Here is a 23,437-nt window from a genome sequence, read left to right on the forward strand (position 1 = left end):
CGCTCGGGACCTGGACCCCGCAGCTCGGCCTACTTCAGCGCTCCCTCGGGGCCCAGAGCGCCCCCGCCCCAGCTAACACTCCCATCCCTAGCATGGCTGGCCTCCCTCGGCCCTGCCCGCTGTCACCCCCACGGGGAAGCCGTCACCCCCGGGGGCTGAAGAGTCACACCCAGCCCCACCCCAGCCCCGCTATCCTTTCCTGCCCTCACCCAGCCCGCTTTTCTTCACCTGTCAACCTGATGTGATGTCACGTCACCTGGGAGCTCTGGGGGCAGGGTGTGTCGGCTCTGCGGCTCCCCACCCCCCATGCCCTGACTTGCCCAGGCCAGCCCACACGGGGACCTCAGGAATCAGCCCTGCGCTGAGGGGGTGTGGGGCTTCCCAAGGCCTGCGCCAGGCGGGACCCCCGGAGGCTGTGTGCTCCCCGTACGCAGTGGCCGTGCAACACGGTGTGGGCCAGGAGGCCCCGGCGGACGCGGAGGCGGTCACTGACGGTGGCGGGAAGCCCTCAGTGCACGTGCCCCGGGGGGTGGGGATGGAGCGGGGCCTCTTGGGCTTATAGTGAGGGTGTCCCCGAGGGGTCCTGGGCCCATGCTGGGTTCCGGGCAGCAGAGCTGGGTCTCTTGAGCCACCCCAAGATGAGCCCACTCTGGGGCTTCCCTGAGCTGGAAGAAAGGACAGAGGTCTCGGAAGGGCCTGGACAGCCCCTTTGCAGAAGAGACCTGTCTGTCCCTTCTGTCCAGCAGACAGAAGGGACAGACAGAGGGATGACTCCGGGTGGGCTTGGCGCCCCCTCAGAGCCTGCGCCGGGGCCCAGCCGGGGAGGCCACCCCAGCAGCTGTCAGGGAGGACAAACAGCCCTGGAGAATGACTGCCTCACATTGTTTGCTGCGGAGTGTGGAGGGGGTCCTCATAAAGGCTCCGTGGGGACAAGGACGGTGACCCCCGAGGCCCGCCCCCACCTCCCCCTGCCCAACTCTGCGGGGCGCCTCCCACCCCTGCAAGCAGGAGAAAAGCCACGAGAAGACTCTTGACCACCGGAATGTAAATCCCTAGAAATATTTCTTGATGCAATCTGCTAATTCCACTCACACCATGGACGGGGGAAATGAGGGGCACAGCCTCCATTGCCGGCGCTGGAGACGGAGATTGGCCGGCACTCGGCAAAGGGGCGGCCGAGCAGGGCCCTGGAATGGCGGCCTCAGGCCCTCAAAGCGCCCAGCGGGAGTCGGCTTATTAGCGGCCTTGAACAAAAGCTGCAAAGGCTTGGGGTCCCCTTGCACGCAGACCCCCGCAGGGAGCCTTTCAACCCCCAAAGCAGTGCCTTTTAACTCAGGCCTCCTCCGCAGGACAAACAGGGGAAGAAATTAGTCGTGGATGCTGCTGGATGTTTTGTAACTTGTCCGGTTGTCTCCCTGGAGTTGGTCTGGCCCAGGCAGCCTGTCTCTTGACATTCAGAATGGAGAACCTGAAGCAGAGGCCCCTGCCGGCCCCCTCCCTGCCTTTTTAACTCCTTACAAGCTTCCAGAGACAAAACCCCTTTCTCACATCTGGGCGGGGCCTCTGCAAGTACCCGGGATTGTCTGTGGCTCAGAGCTGGAAAGCTGGGGAGGCCAGAAGGGGGGAACCTGGCTTGGCCTCTGGGGTGGGGGAAACCCAGGAGGACCACCTCTCCTCCCTCCATACCAAACCTCGGTGGCCTCGGGGTCTACGCTGGCCTCCAATGCCCAGCAAGGGCTGCTCCCCACCCTGACCCTATTTGGTGAGAAAAACGAGGGACAGCCGCCCCTAGTGCTCCAAGGGCGTGACTTCTCGCAGGCTGCAAGGAGACTCGCTGGGAACTCCCCAGGAGGCTCGGGGCCCCGGGTTCTGGAAGCCAGGCCTGCCACCGGGGAGTGGCCGCCTCTGCTTACGCTTTAGCTCCCATTTCCCGGGGCCAAGGAGAAGCCACTCTTGTCCCCAACGGACGAGGCCCAGAGAAGGCCCGTTCAGGAGCTCAGCGCTCTGGCAGGCAGGGGTTAACCGCTGACTGCGGGTGCTGGCCGGGCCCCGGGGCCCACTCCCCTTGCAGAGAGCAGCCAGGTGACCTTCGAGGGGGACGCCTCTGCTCCGGGAGGCTCTCCCAAGGCCAGTGGCCTCCTCCTGGCCTTCAGCTGTCCCCGCACAAGGCCAGCGTGGGCTTGGCCTGAAGGAGGCCTGACCTCAGCCTGGCCCCGGAAGGCAGCTGGGCCAGGGATGTGTGCTCGCGTGTACATATCCGCCGGATGTGTAGCGCCGCCGACACACGCGAGCCTTTCGGGACACCGATCCTGTGTAAAGACAATACACGACAGGGACCTTTGGTTTGTCCCAAGCCGCTAAGCTCTGCACACACGATCAATCTGGAAGAGCCCTGTGCCCTCTGAGGTACCAGGAGGGTCCCCGCGCCAGCCTCCCCTGAGCCCACAGCTTTGGGCGGCAGCCACCCGCAAGGTGGAGGGAAGCGAGTTGTTTCGGGAGCCAGTTTGGGGAGGTTGTGCGGCTCGGTGTGTTTGGATGGGGTGGCCCCCGCCCCCGAAGGGCACGAGAGGGGTCAGGCGCCGTGTATCTGCACATGTGCATGACCTGGTCAGACATCTGCGATAAGAGTTCCATCTGTGTTCACATCCGCCCTTCCGTGACTGAAGATTATAGAAAATTCGGGTGCCTCCGGAGGTCACGGCCAAAGTGGGGCTGTGTGTTTCTCTGGAGGCACCCGGCACACAGCCTGAAGCACTGGGCCCGGCCGCCTCAGCTCTGGGGGCCACCGGTGGGCCCCGGGGTCACCAGGCAAGGCCAGCCGCCCAGCAGGCAGCGTATCGGCGCGGGGCCGGCAAAGCCAGGACTGTCCTCCCGACTTCTGTGTTCTCTAAGCTCTGAGAACCCGTGCACCAGGCGTGACAACAGGGTTAACCACCATCACCTCTCAGGAAGGGCTACCTGTGTGTGTTCATAACCTCTCGTCTGTGATCACGAGGCTTGTCAGCCCGCCTGAGAAACACGAAAGCGGAGCCTTGGGAGGCCGGCGCCGTGTCCCAAAGTGCCCAGCGCGGAGGCGGCCTGGTAGGGGCCTGTGGGGTCGGCAGCCCCCAGCATGTACTCGGGGAGGGCTGACCGCGCAGACGGCACCTGCAGATGACCCTCCCCGGGCAGGGTGGGGTCATTACCAGGGTGGGCGGTGACACCTTAGTGTGGTCCTCACTGCAGCCGCCCTTCCTGTGACAGACCCCCTTGGCACTGAACAGTGGGCCCATGTTGTGCACATGCTCCAGGGATCTTCGGCTTGGGGTCCTGGCTTTCCCTGACGGCTTCTGTCAACCTTACAGCCGTTGCAAGCCAACCCCTGGAGCCAGGCCATCCCTGCCCTTCTTCCTTGGCGTCCACATTCTGGGAGCTGCATCCCATAAAGCTTGCGGTGGAGGTCGGTGGGTGGGTGGGGAGGCCCCGTGGACACAGAGGGATGAGGAGGGGCCTCAGCCCCGAGGCAGGGAGGCTGAGCACGGGGCCTGCCAGGGGCTGCAGGGTGCTTGTGAGAAGGAAGGCGGTGGTCAGAAGGGGCTGGGGGCTCGACCGGGGCTCTGAGCCCCACCCTGCAGGCTGGGGCTGGTCCTCAAGGGGTTTAATCCAGACCAGGCGTGTCAGTCTGTGAACCCAGAGCTCACCTTGAGAGAAGGGATCAACCCCAAGCCGGGAGCTGCCGGGGCTACACCCTTGCAAGAGAACAAAGCAAGAAATGCTTCTACCACAGACGCGCCCTTCCCGGCCCTCCGGAGCCAAGTTTAGTGTTTTTTCTATGACCCCACAAGTACCCCGATGAGGAGTCCCTACTCTGGGGGGACTCAGAGCTGCAGGTCCTGGGCCCCCCAGGCCGCAGACAGGCTCTCCTTCCTGTGCCCTGGCCCCTCAGGGCAGCGTTCCTGCCTCTCCCCTCCCTGATGTTGTCCTGGGGGACCTTTGCTTCTGCTCTTCTGAGAGCTTGTGGTTAGAACAAAATAAGAAGCCCGTCAGTGGGGCCTGCGGAACTTTCCTGAATACAGGGTGGGGGGAGGGCTGTGACTTCCTGGAGCTCCCCTCCCCCAGCCCCAGCCTCCTCCAAGCCCAGGCGGTGGGGCCCCGTGGGGCTGTGGGGCCCGGCGGGGGCCGGCGGGGCCATGGGGCCCAGTGGGGCAGGCACAGGTAATGGCTCTTGAGGACAGGGAAAGGGCCGGAAAGCCTGGAGGGAGGGAAGAACTCTACCGTGGCCACCTCCGAGTCTCCTTTCTGCTGGCTTTTGAATACTGAGTGTTTTGGAGAAACAGAGTATAGTTAAGTGGGAGCTCAGGCCCAGCTGCTAACCCGCCCGCTCCGGGTGATCCGCCGGCTGCCTTCTGAAGCCCCCTCCTCCTGGACAGCCTTGAATGCTGCCGAGGGGGCCCACCTGAGCCCCTGAGTCTGAGGGACAATGCTGGGAGTAGCCCCCGCCACCTCGCCCCTGCAGGGTGGGGGTTTGCCCTACTGGAGGGGGGTGAGAGGAAAGAGAGAGGCGTTCTGCTCAGGGCCCCTTCGTCCTCCTCCCCTCCCCTCCCCGTCCGTCCTCCGAGCCCCCAGGGCAGCTTGGTTCCCAGTGGGGCTGCGTCACCAGCCAGCAGGACTGCTGGTGTGGGGCGGGGGCTCCGGCTGACCATTAACTTTTCGGGGCCCAGGTGCGGGCGTCTACACACCTGCGGGCCGTGAGAAGGCGCTGCAGAGGGCAGAGGCCGCGGGGCTAGCACGTCGGTAACAATACAACCCCCATGATGTGTGTGCCTCACGTGCTCACAGGGCCAGCCCTTCATGGGAACGAGTCTCAGGGACACTCACGCACAGGCCTGCAGGGCAGGTCTCGTGCTCCCCAAGCTGACCCTCGGGGACATTAAATGTCAGGCCTGTGGGTGATGGGGCAGGACGTGGACTCGGGGCTCCCCACGGTGAGCGGCACAGGTCAGGGGGTTGGGGGCTCGAGGCCAGCTCAGCGTCATGCCGTCGCCGTGACGGTCAGCACCAGAGCCCCTCTAGAAAGCCGGCCTCGGTTCTGATCCCCAGCTCCCTGCTCCCTGGTCCCCAGACTCTGATGACACAAGAGACCCCAAATCCCTCACCTCATCCCTCCGGGCTCTCTATTCCTGCTGGCGTGGTGGCCGGGGCTCCCATGTGTGCACACCCCGGCCACAGCCCACACGGGACGAGCAGCAGGAGAGCGAGCGAGAGCTCGGGGCTGTTTGTTCCTCAGCAAGGTCCTCAGCCCTGCTGACTAGTCCAGGGTTCACAGACTCCTCTGCACCCGACACCAAGACCTGGGAGCTCCTCCAGGAGCTGTACGAACGAATGGCCTGCCTTACTCGGCTGTGGCGAGGGCCAGCTCACTGCGTCCCTCCGGGGGGACCCCCGATGAGCCATGGCATGTCTGAGGACCTTGAGGGGGCCCCGGCGAGAGCCACCAGAGCCTGGCCCCGAGTGGGTGCGTCCTGCTGTGGGCTTATGCGTGACCAGCCCCCAGGTGAAAAATTGTAATCCAAGCAGCAATTAAAGGGGGCCTAGCCACCAGGACAGACGAGGTGGCTGAGGGACAGGGGGTCTGACCTCCGCAGGCGGGTCCGCGCCTGGCTGACCCCCTGTTCTGCTCCTCCCACTGCAGGGCAGGTCAAGGGCAGGGCACAGGCCTGCGGGGGAGTGGGGAGGCTTACACCCTCTGGCGTGTGCCCTCACGGGAGGGAATTAATCCCAAAGCTGCAAGTCTGAGGTTGTCAGGGAAGCGGTTTTATCTCAGGTAGTCAAGTCCAAAATTTGTCCCCGGGGCAAGGGCGGCCTCTCCCTGCCATCCATCACAGCGAGCCAGCCGTCGGGGGCGGACGGAGACCCCAGGGGACGGTTTTGAGGTCTGCATCAGCATGGTTTCTGACCTGGCTGCCCCCTGCCCAGTCAACCACCGGAGCTTGGGCTCAGGTGCTGCTCCTGCACCCCGGAAGGCCAGGTGGCTTTCAGGTCCACAGGGCCCGTCCCCACCCCTCCCCCGCCGGCTGGTCAACCCTCAGAGGCAGCAGAAACGTGGCCAGAAGGACAGAGTGTGGTATGGCAGGGCCCCAGGAAGGCTCTCTATGCCGCCCCAGCCAGTACCCAGTCCCCCAGCGAGAAGTCCTAGATCTGACCCCTGAGGGGATCATCGGCTTCCCAAGGCTGGCATGGGGAGAGACCCCAGGAGGGCAGGGCGAAGGAGGCCTGGGCCTTTCTCAGGGTGTGCTGGAACCCAAGGTCTCTGGCTGTCTCCCTCTCCCCGGGCCCCCTACACACAGTAGCTACCGGGCCCTAGAGCTCTGGTCGGCTCCCAGCTCCGTGCCCCACCCCCCCCCCCCCCCCCCCCCCCCCGTCCTCTCTTGTCCCAGGAGCCCTGCCCGGGCAGCTGCAGGAGGGTCCTCCCCAGACTCCCTCCCATCTGCCCCCTGGACATCCCCGGACAACCCTCCCATCTGCCGGCTGCCTTCCAGCTCTGAGGCTCGAGGTGGGTGGCTGAATGTCTCCGTGCCGGTGCTCCAGGTCTGTCAGTGGGGCTGGTGCCACCAAGTGCCCTTGCCAAGAGCTTCCCGCAGTATCCGCGGGTGCTGGGCCCAGCAGGCCGGCTGTCCCTGGCTGCCAGGTGTCACCGCCGGCCCATCCATCCTGCTGCCTCTCACCTACGCCAACAGTGGGCGCGCTCGGGGGCCGCCACGCCTCACGGCTGTGTGTGCAGAACCGACGTGGGCTCCGGGCAAGAGCCGGGCAAGCGGGAGGCCACGTGTGTGAGGGAACCAGGACTCCGGTCCCAGGGCCCGGACTTTTGGGGAAAGAAAGGCACATCTGTCTGCATGGTTTTCTTGCTTAAGAAGGGAATGCTGCCATTTGAACCATGATGGTGGGACTCCTTAGCTGGCCTTCGAGGTCCTCTGCCACCAGACACCTCCACCCGCTCTTTCAGCGCTCACGGCTTGGCCGCGTTGTGTGCGCCCGCACGCCATCTCCTCCTTTGCGACTCTGTCTCTGCGAACCCTCCATGACTGACCCCTCACCCCCCACCTGTCCGTCAACACTTGCCACGTTGAAAGCCCTTCCATCCACGCAGAGCCCAGCCCGGCGACCTCGAGATGAGCTGGAGAAGCACAGAGCAGGCCTTTATGTCCACTGATCACAGAATGGCCCCCCGGCTGCCCTGAGTCCCCCAGAGCACACTCAGTCCACCAGAGGAGCCGTGGCAGGAAGCCTAGAGCCCACGGCCCAGCAGGCTGCCTGGTCACAGCACTCATGGGGCCTCGCGGGGGCCTCGCGGGGGCTGGGCAGGGCCTCGAGGGCTGGCCCCGGTGCTCAGGCTGCCTGAGGCGGGTGGGCTGCAAGGGCAATGGAACCTACCCCAAGCCAGTCAGGTGCAGAATGCTAAAAGGCTCCTGTCTGACTTCTCCCCGGGAGGGGGTGGTGGGGGCGGGGAGGCGGGCCAGCAGGAGTCTTGCAGCCTGGGCATGGGTGGGGCCAGGGCGGTGCCACGGCTGTAACAGGCCCTGACGAGGGGACAGGCTCAGGCTGTGTTACCCGAGTCTCGTAGAGGCTCTCGTGGGGCCAGGGACCGCAAGCCTGGCACCCCCACCCCACCCCCAAGTGACTGGGGACAGAACAAAGGCGCGCTGGTGAGCGGCACGCTGGGCCGTAGCATCTGCAAGAGCCGGGCTCTGTTTGCCCATCTGGAAGCAATATTGCAGAAACGTAAGACGGCCAGAATACGGGATATTCTCTGAATACGTGAACTCTACAGTGAGGAATATGGATTTAATGGATAATCTTACCAGCAGCCAAAAGAACCCAGATTCCTCCCCAGGCCTTCACCCTGCACTTGGCTTCCACTGCAGCCCAGCCCAGCCAGGGGCCAGCAGCGCCTGTGGCCATGGCCTCCAGAAACAGGGCTGACCCAGGATCTGAGCTCACTTTTTTCTTGCGCTGGATGGGAGTGGGGGAAACAGAGACCTGTTCCAGCTCCTGTCCTTGAGACGCCCATTTGCAGCGGGGAACGATGCTGGGGAACACATAAGTGTGTGTGTGTGCGGGGGGGGGGGGGGGGGGCGGTTAATTAACATCTACAATAGCTACGACTTGTTCTGGAATCTGGGGGAGAAAAAAACATTTCTGTAGCTCTTCCCAACTTAATATAGCTGGAATAATAAAATAAAACAATAAAAACCACAGCGGAAAAGATGACCGGAGCGTTTTTATGGCAAACAGCAGAGGAAGAGCCCAGAAGGGCCCGACGGAGCGCAGCGAACACTGTGATTCAGGGAACGCTTCCAGAAGGCAGGAGGAGGAGCGGAATGCAGGTCCGGCTGGCCTGGGGCGCCGGGAGGAGTGGGGGCTCCCCACGCTCAGTCCACAGAAGCCGCATCTCAGGCAGGGTCCTGGCTACTCTCGGATCCCATTTCAGAGGCTCATTCATCCCTCCCTAACATAAAATCCCCAAATGCCAAACACTTTGTGACGTGGCTCTTGGTGCAGGGGTGGGGGTCTTCGGCGGGCTGCCTCCCCAGTGCCTGGGACCGCACGGGGGGGGGGTCCTCTGGCTCCTCATCCCCGCCCAGATCCCCCAGCCCAACCCCATTTACAATGAGGGGTCTTCCAGGGAGCTGACCTCACTCTGACAAGAGCCTCACAGGGAGGCAGAGGTGGGAGTCCTTCCATGTCCCCCACAGCCTCCTCCCCACGTCCAGCAGAGGACTCTCCAAGGGACAAGGTGCACACATGCCCCATGCCAGGAGGCTGCAAGAGAGGCATATGCGGAGATGGTCCGGGAGCTCAGCTCCTCTGGCATCCTGGCCGCTGGGTACGGCTGCTGAAGGGGGAAGAAGTGCTCAGGCTGTGGTGGTCATGGCGGGGGGGGACTCCCACTGCGGGCCCCTTTCTACCCCATATGCATATTCCAAGAGGAACGGCAGCCCTCAAAGCTCCTCGACCTACCCCCGTCTTATGAGGTGGGGGTGAGGCTCAGAGAGTCCGGCAGCCAGGCCTATGGGTGCCAGGGCAGGGTGCTCTAGCCCGCAACCTGGCCTGGCACCCTGGGGGAGGCAGGTGGGCAGGGAGCCCTCTTCTCTGCCCCAGAACACCTCACCGTGACTACTGGAGGCCCTGCTCGGACCCCCCCCCCCAGTGTTGGGGTGCTGCTATCCCCATTCTGGCCTGGGCCCCAGCCAGCCTGTAGTGATATCCCCGAGGCCAGGCAGCCCTGCAGTCAGGGAGCACCAGCACCCCACCCGCACCACAACTAGCAGAGGGCCTGGCACACAGAAGTGCTCAATAAGTGCAGGGTTTGTGGAGCACTGAGGAGAAGGAGCAATACCCACCGCTTGAATGAGGTGACGTGGGCACAATGCCCCTCCCCCCCAGGTTCCCAAAGGACATAAGCCACTGCCTCCTTGGACCTAGTCCCCTCCTTGGCTTTCTGAGGGGCAGGGAATACAGGGAATATGTACCTCTTTCCCCGAAGGGGAGAGAGACCCCATGAGGGTGGGGCATACCAGCTGTCCGTGACCTAATTTGGTCTAAACAAACCCATCCAAGGGCTGGATGCAGGTGAGCAGCTAACAGCCCCATCCACCTGCCACTGCTCCAGGCAAGCTCACCACCAGCCAGTTCTGCCTCCCCTCCAAGGCGCCCTCCTCATAAGCAATGCCAGAACCCTCCCCTCTAGGGCTACAGACCAGATTTGAGACCTTTGAGTTGAAAGGAAATCTGAAAAATCAAGTTCCTTTTGTAAGCTGCCAAAGTCCTGTTTTCCTGGTGATGAAGCCCCAAGATGCCTCACTCGGGATTAAGGACCATCTCTCGATCGGGGCGGGGGCCGGGGGAGGGCTGTGGTAAAACGACTTGTCCAGGAAACAGCTCAGTTATTCCTGCAGACCTTCCCGGGATTTCCACGCCCTGGGCCTAGTCTTGGGGTGCAGAGCGGGTGAGATGGTAGAGCCACCCTGGCCTCTGGGAGCCACAGTCTGGGGGTGACCATCACACTGAGGGACAGATGACCAAGGCATGTGAAGCAGAGAGCTCCCGGGGCAACTCGGGAACACCCTAGGACGTGAGGGCATTCCCAGAGGGGGGAGGAGAGTATATACCCCAGCCAGTGGTGGGAGGAGACTCTGGCCCGAGCAACACATTGTATGCTGCACAAAGCTGGGACCAGAGAGCACTGCTGGAGCCCTGAGGAAGGGGCTCAGGACTGGGAGCAGCATGGAGGCTCTGGGGAGTATGGGTGTGGAGGCTGGGCAGGACCAGTGGGTGGGAAGGAAGGACAGCTGGTGGTCACTGCTGCAAAAAACCCCACAGCATCAACAAAAGAAATAAGAAGAGAAGATCTAAACAAAAAGGAAAGATATCCCATGTTCATGGACGAGAAGACTTCACGTTGTTGAGATGCTGACACTCCCCAAGATGATCTGCAGACAGATTGTCACCCCTCTCAGAATCCCATCTGGTTTCTCTGCAGAAATTGACAAGCTGATCCTAGAGTTCATAAGGAAACTTGAGGGACCCAGAACAGCCAATCGATCTTGACAAAAGAAGAACAAAGCTGGAAGACCCAATTTGGTTCACATGGTTTGGCCCAGCCCCCACTGAGGGGACAGACACAGGTGAGCAGCTCACCTGTGAAGGTTGCAGGACTCAGGCTCCTGGATTTCAAAGCTTACCACAAAGCTACAGTAACCAAGACAGTATGGTACTGGCCTAAGCACAGACATAGGGATCAACGGAATAGAACTGAAAGCCCAGAAGTAAAACCTCACATTTATGGTCAGTTGGTTTTTGACATGGGTGCCAAGATCATTCAATGGGGGGGGGGGAGGGGGAGGGGAAAGCAGTGTTTTCAACAAATGGTGCTGGGATAACTAGACCTCTGTATGCCACTGAACGAATCCGGACTCCTACCTCATACCCTATACAAAAGTTAACTCGAAAGGATCAAAAACTCAGATGTAAGAGCTAGAACTATAAAGCTCTTGGAAGAAAATAGGAACAAATTTTTGTGACCTTGGATTTGCATGTTGCTACTTAGTTACAACACTAAAAACAAGAGCCTCAAGAGAAAAAAGTAGTTTATTTGGACTTCTTCAAAGTTAAAAAAATTCATTGTGAGTCAAAGTACACCATCAAGAAAGTGAAAAGACAACCCACAAAATGGGGGAAAATACAGCTGAGAAGGGATTTTTGTCTAGAATATATGAAGAACTCTAGTTACCCAATAATAAGGTGATCAATATAAGTTGGGGAAAGCATCTACGTAGACATTTCATAAAGAAGAGATACAGACGGCCAATGAGCACATGAAAAGATGCTCAACATCATTAGCTATCAGGGAAATACCAATCAGAACCATGAGATGTTACTTCATACCCACTAGGATGCCCAACGTGAACATGACCCACAGTAACAGGTGTTGGCTAGGCTGGGGGGAAATCAGAGCCCTCCTACGTTGCTGGCGGGAAGGTAAGGTGGTGCAGCCACTGTGGGAAATTGTCGGGTGGCTCCTTACGCGGTTAAACATCAAGATCCCCTATGACCCACCAATTTTGCGACTTGGGACAGACTCAAGATAAGTGAAAGTACATGTTCATAAAAAGCTTGCCTCCTCATGTTCACGGCAACATTATTCATAATGACTGAAAAGTGGAAATAGCCCAAATATCCATCAACGGACGCGAGGATCAACAAAACGGGCTCTAGCCACACCACGGAATACTGCCTGGCCATAAGAGGGAGTGGAGCCTTGGCATCTGCGGCTCAAGGAAGGACCTGGAGGACATCGTGATAAGAAGCAGTCACAAAAGGCCACATGGTGTCTGACTCTCTACGAAACGTCCAGAACAGGCAGATCCATACAGACGGAAAGCAGATCTGTGGCTGCTTGGGGTTGGGACACGGGAGGGAGGGGGTGGGGGGAAGTTGCTACTGGGGATGGGGTTTTAGGGGTGCTGAAAATGCTCTGGAACGGCATAGTGCTGACGGTTGCACAACTCTGAATATCCGAAAAACCATCGAATTGCACACTTTCAATGGGTGAGTTGTATGGTATGTGAGTGATAGCTGAATAAAGCTAGTGCAGAAACAAAAATTAAAAACACCAAACAAACAAGTCAGCAGGACCGCAACACCCTAGCAGGCCCCTAGGCGTTTGCCTGCCCCCCGCCCCCCTGCAACTCTGAGCTGCCCCGGAGTTGGGGGCCCAGGAGGCCCCTGCTGAGCAGAGGGCTGAGTTCCTACCCATGTCCTGCTACATGGCCCCCAGGTTGGACATTTCTCATGGTGAAGGCCCAGGAACAGGGAGCCAGAAGTCCTGTGCAGCTGGGGTGGGGGGGTGGAGGGGGGGCCCTGGAAGCCGCACAGCAGAGATGGAGGCTCCCACGCTCCGGGGCCAAGCTGACGTGACTAAAGCTAAACAGACCCCATGCCACAACGGGGTTACAGCTAATTCTGTGCAGCGCGCTGAGCCCCTCACCAGTGATGGCAGCCGTGGGGAGGGGTGGTGGGGCAGGCAGCCCCAAAGGTAATTTGCACACGGAGTTTATAAGGCCCCTCAGCTCTTTTAAACATATGCTTCTCTGATTATAAACAGCTGATGGCTCACAAGATTCAGATTTTCCAGCAAGGCTTCCAAAAAAAGATTACACTCCAAGCAGAGAAAGGTGACGGGGTGCTTTGCTGTGGACGTAACTCCAACCACGTTCTCCAGCAGCTGGGGCCGCCCCTGTTGCCAGGCTCTGAGCATGTGACATCTGTAAAATGTTTGCTGCCATCGACATGTCCTGAGGAGGACTCTGGCCCCAGCCGTGGACCTGGGGAGGGAACAGGGTGAAGGAGACTGAGCCCGCCATCTGAGACTGAATCCCCCGCCTCCTTGGAGCTAAGGCTGCACAAAGCCCTCACCTCCTGCGTGTAGACCTAGGTTGAGGGCTGAGGCTTCGGGCTGCTGTCCCCCCCGGTGTACACCCAGAGGCCACCAGACCGGCCCCCTTGGGGGCTGCTGCCTGGGCCTATGCTGCGTGCCCCACCACCCCGCCCTCCCCAGGGATTTGGGGTACAAAGACAGAGGACCAGGACCCCTCACCCAAATGAAACCCTGATTCACCACCTTGCCCAGTTCTGCTTGGCCGTGCCGGGGGCCGGGGTCGGGCTAGAGACCCCAGGAAGGAAGAGAGTCTGCTGAGAACGTGTTCAAGGCCTGTCTGACCTGTGGCTGCTGAGTGACTTTGGGCCTGGGAGTTGTCCTCTCCCTGCCGAGGAGACGCTCCAAGGCATCCCCAGCTCCGTGAAAAAGAACTGTGTTCAAATGGAACAATTAATGAGCAGGGGGCTCCTGCTGGGGGGAGTCTTCGGGGGCAGGGGCACAGCCCTGAGGGGCCTGGCACCCGGAGGGGTGGGGGCGGGGGCGGCTCCTCCACACTGGGCACAGAGAGGAGCTGCAGGGAGGATGGGGCGGCTCATGCGGGATCGGTACCCGGGAACACGGGCAAAGGCGCACCCACCCTCACGCCCCGTGAGCACCCATCTGCAACAGCGCTGCCCTAGCAAGTCAAAAGGCTGTGAGGCCATGTGGCAGAGAGGGAAGGACGGACAGATGGAGCCCAGTCCTAAGATGCCCCAGAGCAAAGCCCAGCATGCTTACCTGCTACTTGTCCCTTGACCTTTCTGCGCCCCGGGTCCCCATCACCACGCAGGCTGTTGATAGGACTAAAGGCGTTACCGTCACAAAGCCCTTGCTTGGACTGGGTGTGACGCCGGGGTCACTGTGCACGGTTGGTTAGGTAAAACAGGCCAGGCCTCCCCACTCAGCGTCCCCAGCCGCTGTCCACCCACACAGGGCATCCTGCTCCCCTGTCACTCTGGCTAACCCACGGGAGGGCTCATCCCCGTGCCCAGGTGCAGAAAACCAACCGGGACCGAGCTGGCTGCCAAGTCCCCTCTCCAGGGCCCTCGTCATGGAAGAGCCATCCGTGTGGGGCATGCACGAAGATGGCTGAGGCCAGTCCGTGGGCCCATGGGCCACAGGTCACTGAGGGACAGGGAGCTGCACCGACGAGAAGCTAAGGGATCGTTGTGCAGGTCCCACTGCTGGCACCCGAGGGCGGGGCGTCAGGAAAGGAGGTGTGGGGGTGCCCGCCTGCCCTGGGTGTGTGCCCTTCGAGGCGGGCTGGGGAACGGACCCGTGGGGACTCGCTCAGAGACAGCCGAGAAGGCGCCCTGATGACCAAGCCCCATACCCTGATGCCCGGGAGGCTACCTGGTGGTGTGGGGTGGCCGGTCACCAGCCTCAGGAGAGGCAGACAGGGCCCTTCGTCCTGCCCACGTGCTAGAGAACTGGATTTGGATGTTTCTGGGGGAGAAAAGAATCACCTGTTCCAGGTTCCAGATCACATTCTAGTTATTAGCCTCTCTCATTGTCACAAAGTCCCCCTCTGCTCAAACCCCAACGGCTCCCTGCTGCCCAGAGCCCACCTCCTGAGTCGCAAACACCCCTCTCACGGGCACCCCAGGTTAGCAGCTGCTGGCCTGGAGGATGGAATTCAGATCCTGAGGAAGCAGAAACATGGCTTGTGCACAGCACTCTCTCCCCCGTGCCCAGATGCAACCAACCACTGGCAAAAGCTGACAGGTGGGCTGAGCCCTCTTCGCTGCCCCTGTTGAGGGCCAGACTGAACCAGACTAGGATGGCTGTATCAGCTAGCTACTGCCGAGTAACAAACGGCCCAACAACATCACAGCTTCGATCAATGAATGTTAATTATCACACATCGTTTCTGAGGGTGGTTCTGGCTCAGGGTCTCTTGGGATGTTGACCAGGACTGTGGCCACCGGATGGCTTGACTGAGACTGGAGGATCCACCGCCATGATGGTGTGTGCTCATGAGGCCATTGGTGGGAGACCTCGGTTTCTCACCATGTGGAGCTCTCCACGGGGCTGCTTGGGTGTCCTCACAACATGGCAGGCAGCTTCCTCCCGAGTCAGGGATCCCAGTGGGAGAGCAAGGAGGAAGCTCTGATGCCTTTTACCACCTGTTTTGGGAGGCACACTCGGACATTGCCGCCACATTCTATTTCTCAGAAACAAATCATTAAGTCCAAAAAAAAAAAAAAAAAAAAATCAAGGGGAGGGAATTAAGCTCTGTCTTTTGAAGGAAGGAGTCTCAAAGTGCTCACAGACAGATCTGAAAACCACACGGCCCCGTGGTAGCCCAGGCAGATGGCCCTGAGCCTGCTGGCTCAGCTAGAGTGTTCTCATTCGGCTCCCCAAAGCCTCTCATAGCCAACCATTTTGTGCCCACTGTTCCCCAGAGGCCTGGTGGGTTCCACTGAGTAGCCTCGCCCTCTACAGGCACAGAGCCAGGGATATACGGGTTCTCTGCAAGTGTCTGTTCTCACCCTAAATATTGGAGGAGGGCCGTTCGACATTCAAAAACCATCTACAACCCCCAGGGCTCCTGGGACGGGGCTTCCTATCAACGCTTTTCCCAGAACTTCAGAGATAATCGAAATTCTTTCTGGGTTGAGCCTGGCAGTGCCAGTGTCCTAAGGCCTGGGCCCATCCAACCCTGAGGGCTGGGGAGGCTGTAGTTGAGTGGCGGCTGTGCCAAGGGCCAGCCTGGGCGGGAAATGGGGGATAGGCCTGCCCCGGGGGGCTGTGTGGTGGGAAGGAATGGCCTCTGGAAGGTGATGGTGGAAGACTCTTGAGGCGACGGGTCTGGCAGGGCCCAGCTCCCTTTGCTTCCCCACCCCCCCACGCCTGGCACCCAACCAGGCCCCAAGCAGGTGCTCAGGAGACAGCTGCTGAGTTAACCCGCATCGAAGCGGGGGCTCTGGGAGAATCGGGGTTGGCTAATCAAGGCTTGGCTGCACAACGCCGAAACATACACACACAGAGCACAGCTGCCCTCTCGATGGGACGCAGCCCACACCCCACGCTGCCACTCATCGGGAGCGCCCGGACTTGAGAGCCCCCACCCGTCAGGCCTCAGGTTCTTGCTGACCCCAATGCAGGAGAGCAAATCTGCTCATGGGGGACAGCCGGGGCCGACCCTAACACAGCATAAGTGTCTAATGGCACTCCCCCACAATTCTTCCCTTCCCATGCTGCACAGGGAGAAGGGGTCCCGTGGGGGCCCAAGCTTGTCCTGGAACTGGGACCTATGTCAGTCACACTCGTCACTCTGAGCCCTGGACCCCGCCCTGGACCCTGGGAAGCTAAGACAGGGCAAGCAAGGCACTGGGAAAGCCATGCCCGAGGAGTGACCGTGCCCCATAGCTGGGGCAGAGGGGCTGGCGCTGACCCACCTACATAGGTTTCTTAAGATCCAGCTTGCCCCCTCCCCCCCACTAACTCTTCAGCCACCGGATCCCACCAAGGCCACCTCCTTTGGGAGCCCCTCCTGGCTGCCTCTTGCCCTCCAAGGGGGGCCCCTACTCCCAGCCCTCCTGCCTCTCTCACGGGGTGACAGCAGGTCTCTCCACAAGGCAAGACCTCCTTGCGTCCCCTCCCACCCCCCACTCCCCAATTCTCTCCATTCAGCAACCAGAGTGGTCTTTCTAGAAGGGAGACCTGATGCTCACCACCACTCTCCCCAAACCTCCCAGAGATGCCCCCCCTGCACTTCCCCCCTGCCATGGCTGGTGAAGCCCAGAATGGCCGGGAGTCTGCTCATCCTCCCTGGGGGTGTGACGCTCCGAAGTGGGGAGCGCAAGGCAGGGAGACCGGCAGACGAGAGCTCTGAGTGGGGATGGGAGGGCATGCCGCCTGTCGGTACAAGGCAGACCTGGGGTGGGTAGGAAGGTGGGGTAGAGGTGTCAGGGCTGAGTGAGAGCGGGGTGTCATCCACAGGACAACATACCCAAAGCTGCTGGGGCGGAGGGGAGGCCCGGGCGGGTGCACGAGACCCACAGAGGCCATATTGCAGGAGGAAGACTCTGGAATGAGGATGTGGGAAGCAGGGTCCACAGAGACTTCCGACCAGCGAAGAAGCTGCTGGATGGAGGGTCACGGGGGCCACGGAGACCTGACCCAGGACAGCTGCAGTGATGTGTGTGCACAAAACTGCGCTGGGGGTGGGGGGACGGAACGGGGGCCACCGGTTCTGGGGACATGGGTGTTGGCTACCGAGTGCACGGGCTGACCCGAAGAGCGGGCTTCTCTTCGGTCACTCAGGGGTGCCCGGGGCCCCTCAGCCCCCTCCACGTTCCAGTCCACTTCCGAGAGCAGCTCAGGGCAAGGCCCTTCCCTGGGAAGATGGTGCCGAGGCGGCCACGTGGCCCTGGGCCTCTCTGCTTCAGCAGGAAGCAGCTCTCTGGGAACCTGGCTGAGCCTGAAGGCGGTTCCACCCTTAGACTCTGGTGGGGCGGGGGGAGCGGTAGAGGGGAGTGGGGGCAAGCCACGGCCCCGGGGAAGAGTCCTGTCACTTGGGTGAGGGGCTCCCACCCGGTCCTTCCCTCCTGCCTTGCCCCGTGGGAGGAGGGCTGGTGCTCCCCCCCCGGGACACCCGGGGCTCTGGGCCCCATCTGCACTTCTGTGTTGGCAAACACAGGAGAATTAGCTCAGCGACTTCCTCTCCTAATCCCCCACCCCCATTCTAAATACCTCGGAATCAAGAGAAAAGCCGAGTGGACGTTTTGAGCCTAATTCTCTTCAGCTGTGTGTGCGTGTACGCGTGCGTGTGTGCACTCGGGTGCAGAGGCCTGCGAGGAAACCTTTTGAACCCCGAATATTAGTGTTAGAGGGAGCGCGAGGAACGTTAGGTCAGCCCCCGCCATGTACAGCTGAGACAAACCAGATGCCCCCTGTCACACGGGAAGCTGAGGTGGAGGCCACCAGGTGCCCGGGCTCTCTGCCCCGCACCCGCCTTGCAGTCCCCAGGTTTCCACGACCCAAGAGCCCCCAGGCTGGCCTGGGCTCGGAAGGGACCCCAGCCCCACTCAGGCGGGAGCTGGCCGTGGCCCGCCACCCCCCTCCTGAGTTCTGATGTGCCAAAGCCAGCCCCAGGCCCCCCTCCCAGCACGCCTGGCAGCCCACCACCCGCCCCCACCCCCAGTCTCCCCCAGGCTAGCCTGGGGTCCGCCCAGCCTCACATCCTTCTCCAGCCAATTCCCACGTGTCTCTTGTCTCCCGACTAGACAACAAACCCCTCTTAGTCTCAGCATGTTTTCCTCTGTGTCTCCCCCAAAGGACTAGAGCGGGGCGGGGGGGCGGTGTGGGCACACAACAGGTGCGCTGGGGCTCTCAGGCAGCACTGGCTGATTGACGGCGCCCCATGTGCAGCGAGGGGGTGAGGGCTGAGGACCGGCCCGCACGTGACTCCCAACCATCCTCCCTGACCGCTGTGTCAAAATCGACAGCGCCAGGCTCCTTGGCCTGGCTCGAAGCACGGCCCCAAGAAGGTGGTCACGAGAGCGCACAAAGACACAGTGTCTGTGGAGTTTCACCACGAGGGGATCTGTTAGGGGAAAATCCACGTGTTCAGGATGTCAGGCTCCGAGGTTGGAGGGTTGAGTCGGGCAAGCGCAGCCGCAAGGAAACACAGACAAATGAACCTGGCCGCTCAGGAGCTGCGCCCCCACCCAAGCACACAACTAGAACCCAAATTTTGTTCAGATTGGATCAACTCCATTTCCACAATTGAAAAAAAAAATCAGTTTTCAAGATGAAATCCCAGTCAACACTGTCACTCTTTCAAAAGGGGGACCCCTATTTTAAGCAGACTGGCTTTAGGTGGCTTTTTATCCCATGCTCAATGTCCTTGGATGACAAACAAACCAAACAGAACAGTTGGGGAACAGCTCACATTCATGAGTAAAGACTAGAGGAGTCAGCTACCGGAAAGACAATGCAGCTCCCAAGATCCACCTAGGGATCTGTGTGTTCTGACAAAGAAGAATGTCCAGAGCACTTTGAAAATTTCTTGTCTGTCTTTCCTACTGGAATATAAACCCCACAGAGGCAGGAAATCTGTGAAATCACTCTGAGGATCTGGGGCTCCCACTCCCCTGACTTCCCTGGGGAGGTGGAAATGGACACACCTGGAGAATGTCCGGGGAAGGGGCCTCGCCTCCCCCTGAAGGGTGCAGGAGGCCACGAGAGGCAGAGGTTGGAGCCTTACCCCACTGACTCACAGCAGCAAGAACCGGGGCAGTGCCCCAGGCTGCATTCGGCCTCCTGTTCTAGGCCTTCTTGGCCGGCAGGCCCTCCTGTTCTTGTCTCGACAGCTACACAAGGCTGGCAGCAGCCCTTCTCCCTTCCAGGTAGGAATCCCAAGGCTGCACAGTGTGGGTCAGGACTCCAGTCCCTCCCTGCCATTCTCTGCCAGGACAGAGAGTAACTGGTCACTTGGGGGGAGGAGGGGGAAGGGGGCTGGGCAGGCAAAGGTGGTAGGAAGGTGGTGGGGCCTTCCATGGGCCAAAGCTCCAAGCCCCTGGAGCATGCTCCACTGTCCCAACAGACTTCACTTACAAAACCCAAGCTCAAAGATAAATGAAGAATTTCAAGATGGTGACAGCAGAGCATTAAAACTCTGTGCGTGGGGCCCTTCCGAGTGCAGGGCCCCATGCGATGATCCTGGTTACAACCTGCCTCTGGGACAGGCAGACGCCCAGAAACACCCATCCAGGCCGTGAGGACTGGCTGACCCTCTGTCAAATGTACCAACTGAGGCTTGCTGTACAGCCTTCCCGTGGGCTGGTCAAGGGACAGAGCGATGACCAATCTGGCACTGCTTGTGAAGGTTGGAAAGCAAGCTGTTGATGTGTAAAAAGACAGCACCATTTCCCCCTTCTCCTTCAGGCTGAACCACAAAGAAAAAACTGACTCAGTCACCCTTGGAGAAATTCCTGGCTCTTTTTGTAGACACATATTTCAGGCAAAAGCAGTTGAGATGAATGGCCTCATTGCTTGCTTTGGGTGTGGGGATGGCTGCTTGCTTGGCTGGCTTTAGCTTCCCCCTTCCTCCCTTGAAGTCAACCCTGGTTGGGGGAGAGTGGGGTAACAACTTCTGAGAAAATACTGAGAGTTCACAGAAGGTCTAAATTGCCCTAGACTTGCATAAAACCTCAGTAGAGTGAGAGCCCCATAAGGACAGACTTCCTGATGGCTGTTTGCTGTAGATTGTCAGTGTTTATGGCAGTGCCTGGCACCCAGGAGGGGCTCAGAAGATGTGTGAGGTGGACGAATGGATGGGTGGGTGGATGGGTGGATCGATGGATAGGTGGGTGGGCAGATGGAGGGATGGATAGGTGTGTGGGTAGGAGGGAGGGTGGATGGAGAGATGGGTGGGTGGGTGGGTGGACAGCAGGGAAGACCTTCAGCAGACAGTGGACCCAGCCTCCAGGCACAGGCAGATCATAGGAGGGAAGCTCCACTGAGAGCTGTAGCGGTCTAGGCGGGAAGCTGACCACTGGGGTCACCTCCTTTGGGGTGACCTGGGCAGGTCCTCTCCTACAGGAAGCCGCCTGGCAGAGTCTGGGCGCCCACGTCACAAGGTCTCCTGAAAAGTGAACAACAGGACGTCCATAGCAGAGTCCCCGATAGCAGCACGGACGCACCCTGCAAGGTCCCCAGAGGGAGATGGGAGGCCGCCTGCCTGCCTGCCTTCGTGGACCCCTGTGGTAAGGATCTGCAGCAGGCCGTTTGTGTGCTGAGTGCCGAAAGTTCCATGGGGCACCCAGTAGGGTGTGGACGCGTGGAAGCGACCGGACGGGTGGGTGGACATTTGCACCGCGAGCCGGGGTGGGGTGGAGTGCGGCACGTGGCACTGGAGTTGCCCCACCAATCCAAAGCCCGGTGGCATCGGCACTGGTCCCTCTCAACCAATGGCAGAGCGTGGTACAATGCTTTCCGTGCCCAGCCAATCTGCGCGGCGGCACGCGGCAACCCACCCCGCGGGCCCATCCAATCAACGGCCGGGCAGCTGCCACGTCAGCCGGGGTCCGGGTGCGGCCGTAGTCTTTCGGCAGACCGTCGCCCCACTGCTCAGTCGGCGCTGAGCTCTCGTCGGGGCTGACCTGTCGGCGGGGATGTGCTCACGGCCGCACCCTCTCCTCGGCTGTGCCGTCCTCTCGGCCGCGCCAGCCCCGCACCGAGCTCCCTAGCCTGCGCCCCTCAGGCCCCCACCCAGCGCTGCGGGCACGGTCCGACCAGGCGGCGCGGGACGGGTGACCGCCGGCGCACCGAGGTGAGGTCTGCGTCCGGCGGGCGGGGGGCCGGCTCTCCCCTCGGTACCTCCGGGAGAGTCGGCCCGGGTCGGGGGTCCTGGTCCGGGATCCGAGTCCGGGGATCGGATTCCGCGCCTGCAGTCCGCCTCGCAGTTCTGCGTCGTGGTTCCGAGTCCGGGTCCGGTTCTGCATCTGGAGTCCACCTCACGGTCCTGCATCGGGGATCCAAATCCGGGGGTCGAATTCCGCGCCTGGAGTCCGCCTCGTATTTTTGAGTCCGGGTCGGATTCCGTGCCTGGAGTCCGCCTCGCGGTCCTGCATCGTGGTTCCAAGTCCGGGTACGATTCCGCATCTGGAGCCCGCCTCGCGGTCCCATATCGTGGTTCCGAGTAGGGAGTTAGAGCCAGGGTCTGGAGCCCGCCTCGTGGTCCAGCCTCGGGGATCAGAGTCGGGGGTCGGAGATGGGTTCCGGAGTCCGCCTCGTGGTCCTGCGTCGTGGATTTGAGTCGTGGATCGGAGCCGGGGTCCGGAGTCCGCCTCGCGGTCCAGCCTCGTGGTTCCGAGTTGGGGATGGGAGTTGAGGTCTAGAGTCTGCCTCGGGGTCCCGCCTCGTGGTTAGGAGTTGGGGATTGGGGTTGAGGTCCGGAGTCCTCCTTGCGGTCCCGCCTCGTGGTTCCGAGTTGAGGTCCGGAGTCCACCTCGCGGTTGCGCCTCATGGTTCGGTTCGGCGTTGGGGATCGGAGTTGAGGTCCGGAGTCCGCCTCGCGGTCCCGCCTCGTGGTTCCGAGTTGGGGATCGGAGTTGAGGTCCGGAATCCGCCTCGCGGTCCGGCCTCGTGGTTCTGAGACCCGGGATCGGAGCCAGGATCTGGAGTCCGCCTCGCGGTCCAGCCTCGTGGTTCTGAGTCCCGGGATCGGAGCCAGGATCTGGAGTCCGCCTCGAGGTCCTGCCTCGTGGTTCTGAGTCCCGGGATCGGAGCCAGGATCTGGAGTCCGCCTTGAGGTCCTGCCTCGTGATTCTGAGCCCCGGGATTGGAGCCAGGATCTGGAGTCCGCCTCGCGGTCCAGCCTCATGGTTCCGAGTCGGGGACCAGAGCCGGGGTCCAGAGTCCGCCTCACGGTCCAGTCTCTCGGTCCTGCATCGGGGACCGGAGCTGGGGTCCTTTGTCGTTGGGAATCCGAGTCTGGGTCCGGTGTTCTGATTCTGACGCTCAGGGTTCCAAGTTCGGGATCAAGGCAGAGTCCGTTGGACTTAAGATGGGAATTCTGAGTCGGAAATCAGAGTCCACGTGGTGGTTCTGAGTCCAGGGTCCGAGTCAGGGATCTGAGTCTGCGCGTGAAGTCCGCCTTCCTGCCTACGTGGCAGATTCCAGGGTCGGCAGTCTGGGGGCGGGATCAGAGCCAGGATTGGAGTTGGGATTCTGGGACTGCGCTGAGTTCTGAGTGAAGGGTGGGGTTACTAGTCGGGGCGTCTAGAGTCCAAGTTAGAATCTGAGTTCCAAGTAGGGGATCCAGGTCGGGGTCCTACCGGGATGGAGCCAGAGTAGTGTTTCTGAGTAAGAATCTGGAGACTGTGTGTGGAAGGTGTCTGGTTCTGAGGGAGGTCTGCGTGGGGAATCCGACTCGGGGTTTAGGGATTCTCGGTTGGAGATTGGAGTTGGGGTTAGGGGTCCGATTTGGGGATCACAGTCAGAAACTGGAACTGAGGTTTCTAGTCGGGGTGGGGATTCTGAGTCACAGGTCCGCTGGGAGTTGGGGTTTGGAATCATGGGTCTAGGTAGGGGAGGGGAGCAGGGAATAGAAGTCTTGGTCACATCTGGGATTGGAGTTGAGGACTGGAGTCACGGGTCTCAGTCTGGACAGTAGGGGGGACAGCTTGGAAGTTCGATTCCCCCGACCCCCAACCTGTGTTTCTCCAGCACATTAAACTGCCTTTTCTGTAAAATGAGGACGAATGTCTTCTTCCCACAGGACGGTTCTTGTTATGAAAGGGATGAATTCGTCTACACTGCATAGCTCTGTCCTAGATGGAGAGTCACCCAGTACTGAAACATTGCTAGAAGAGTAATATCCGCATTTTAGGTGCATTTGCCAGTCCCCTCCGTGCTCTGGTGCCCGTGCCGGACCGAGAGCTCCCAGGAGGGACTTTTCTGTCCTGTTCTCTGCTGCCTGCCCCCGCACTCAGCCGAGAGCCTGATACACAGCCTTGCTCGGGCAGT

General features: G+C 60.7%; 2 protein-coding genes across 9 annotated transcripts in view; both read right to left on the reverse strand.

Annotated features, from left to right (window-relative positions):
• The window catches only part of KCNQ1 (potassium voltage-gated channel subfamily Q member 1), a 320,398-nt gene that overhangs the window by 118,248 nt on the left and 178,713 nt on the right, over positions 1-23,437 (reverse strand). The window lies entirely within an intron of this gene.
• On the reverse strand, positions 21,259-22,470 carry LOC113914412. Its single transcript, XM_027579590.2, has one exon. The coding sequence runs from the start codon at positions 22,290-22,292 to the stop codon at positions 21,804-21,806; it is 489 nt and encodes a 162-aa protein (XP_027435391.2). The 5' UTR covers positions 22,293-22,470; the 3' UTR covers positions 21,259-21,803.

Source organism: Zalophus californianus, chromosome 11 (genome assembly GCF_009762305.2).
Source record: "Zalophus californianus isolate mZalCal1 chromosome 11, mZalCal1.pri.v2, whole genome shotgun sequence".
Classification (NCBI taxonomy): Eukaryota; Metazoa; Chordata; class Mammalia; order Carnivora; family Otariidae; genus Zalophus; species Zalophus californianus.

What these genes read in the sequence shown, in the direction of transcription:
- LOC113914412 (XM_027579590.2), bottom strand. Translation starts at nt 22,292, where the DNA reads ATGAGGCTGGACCGCGAGGCGGACTCCAGATCCTGGCTCCAATCCCGG.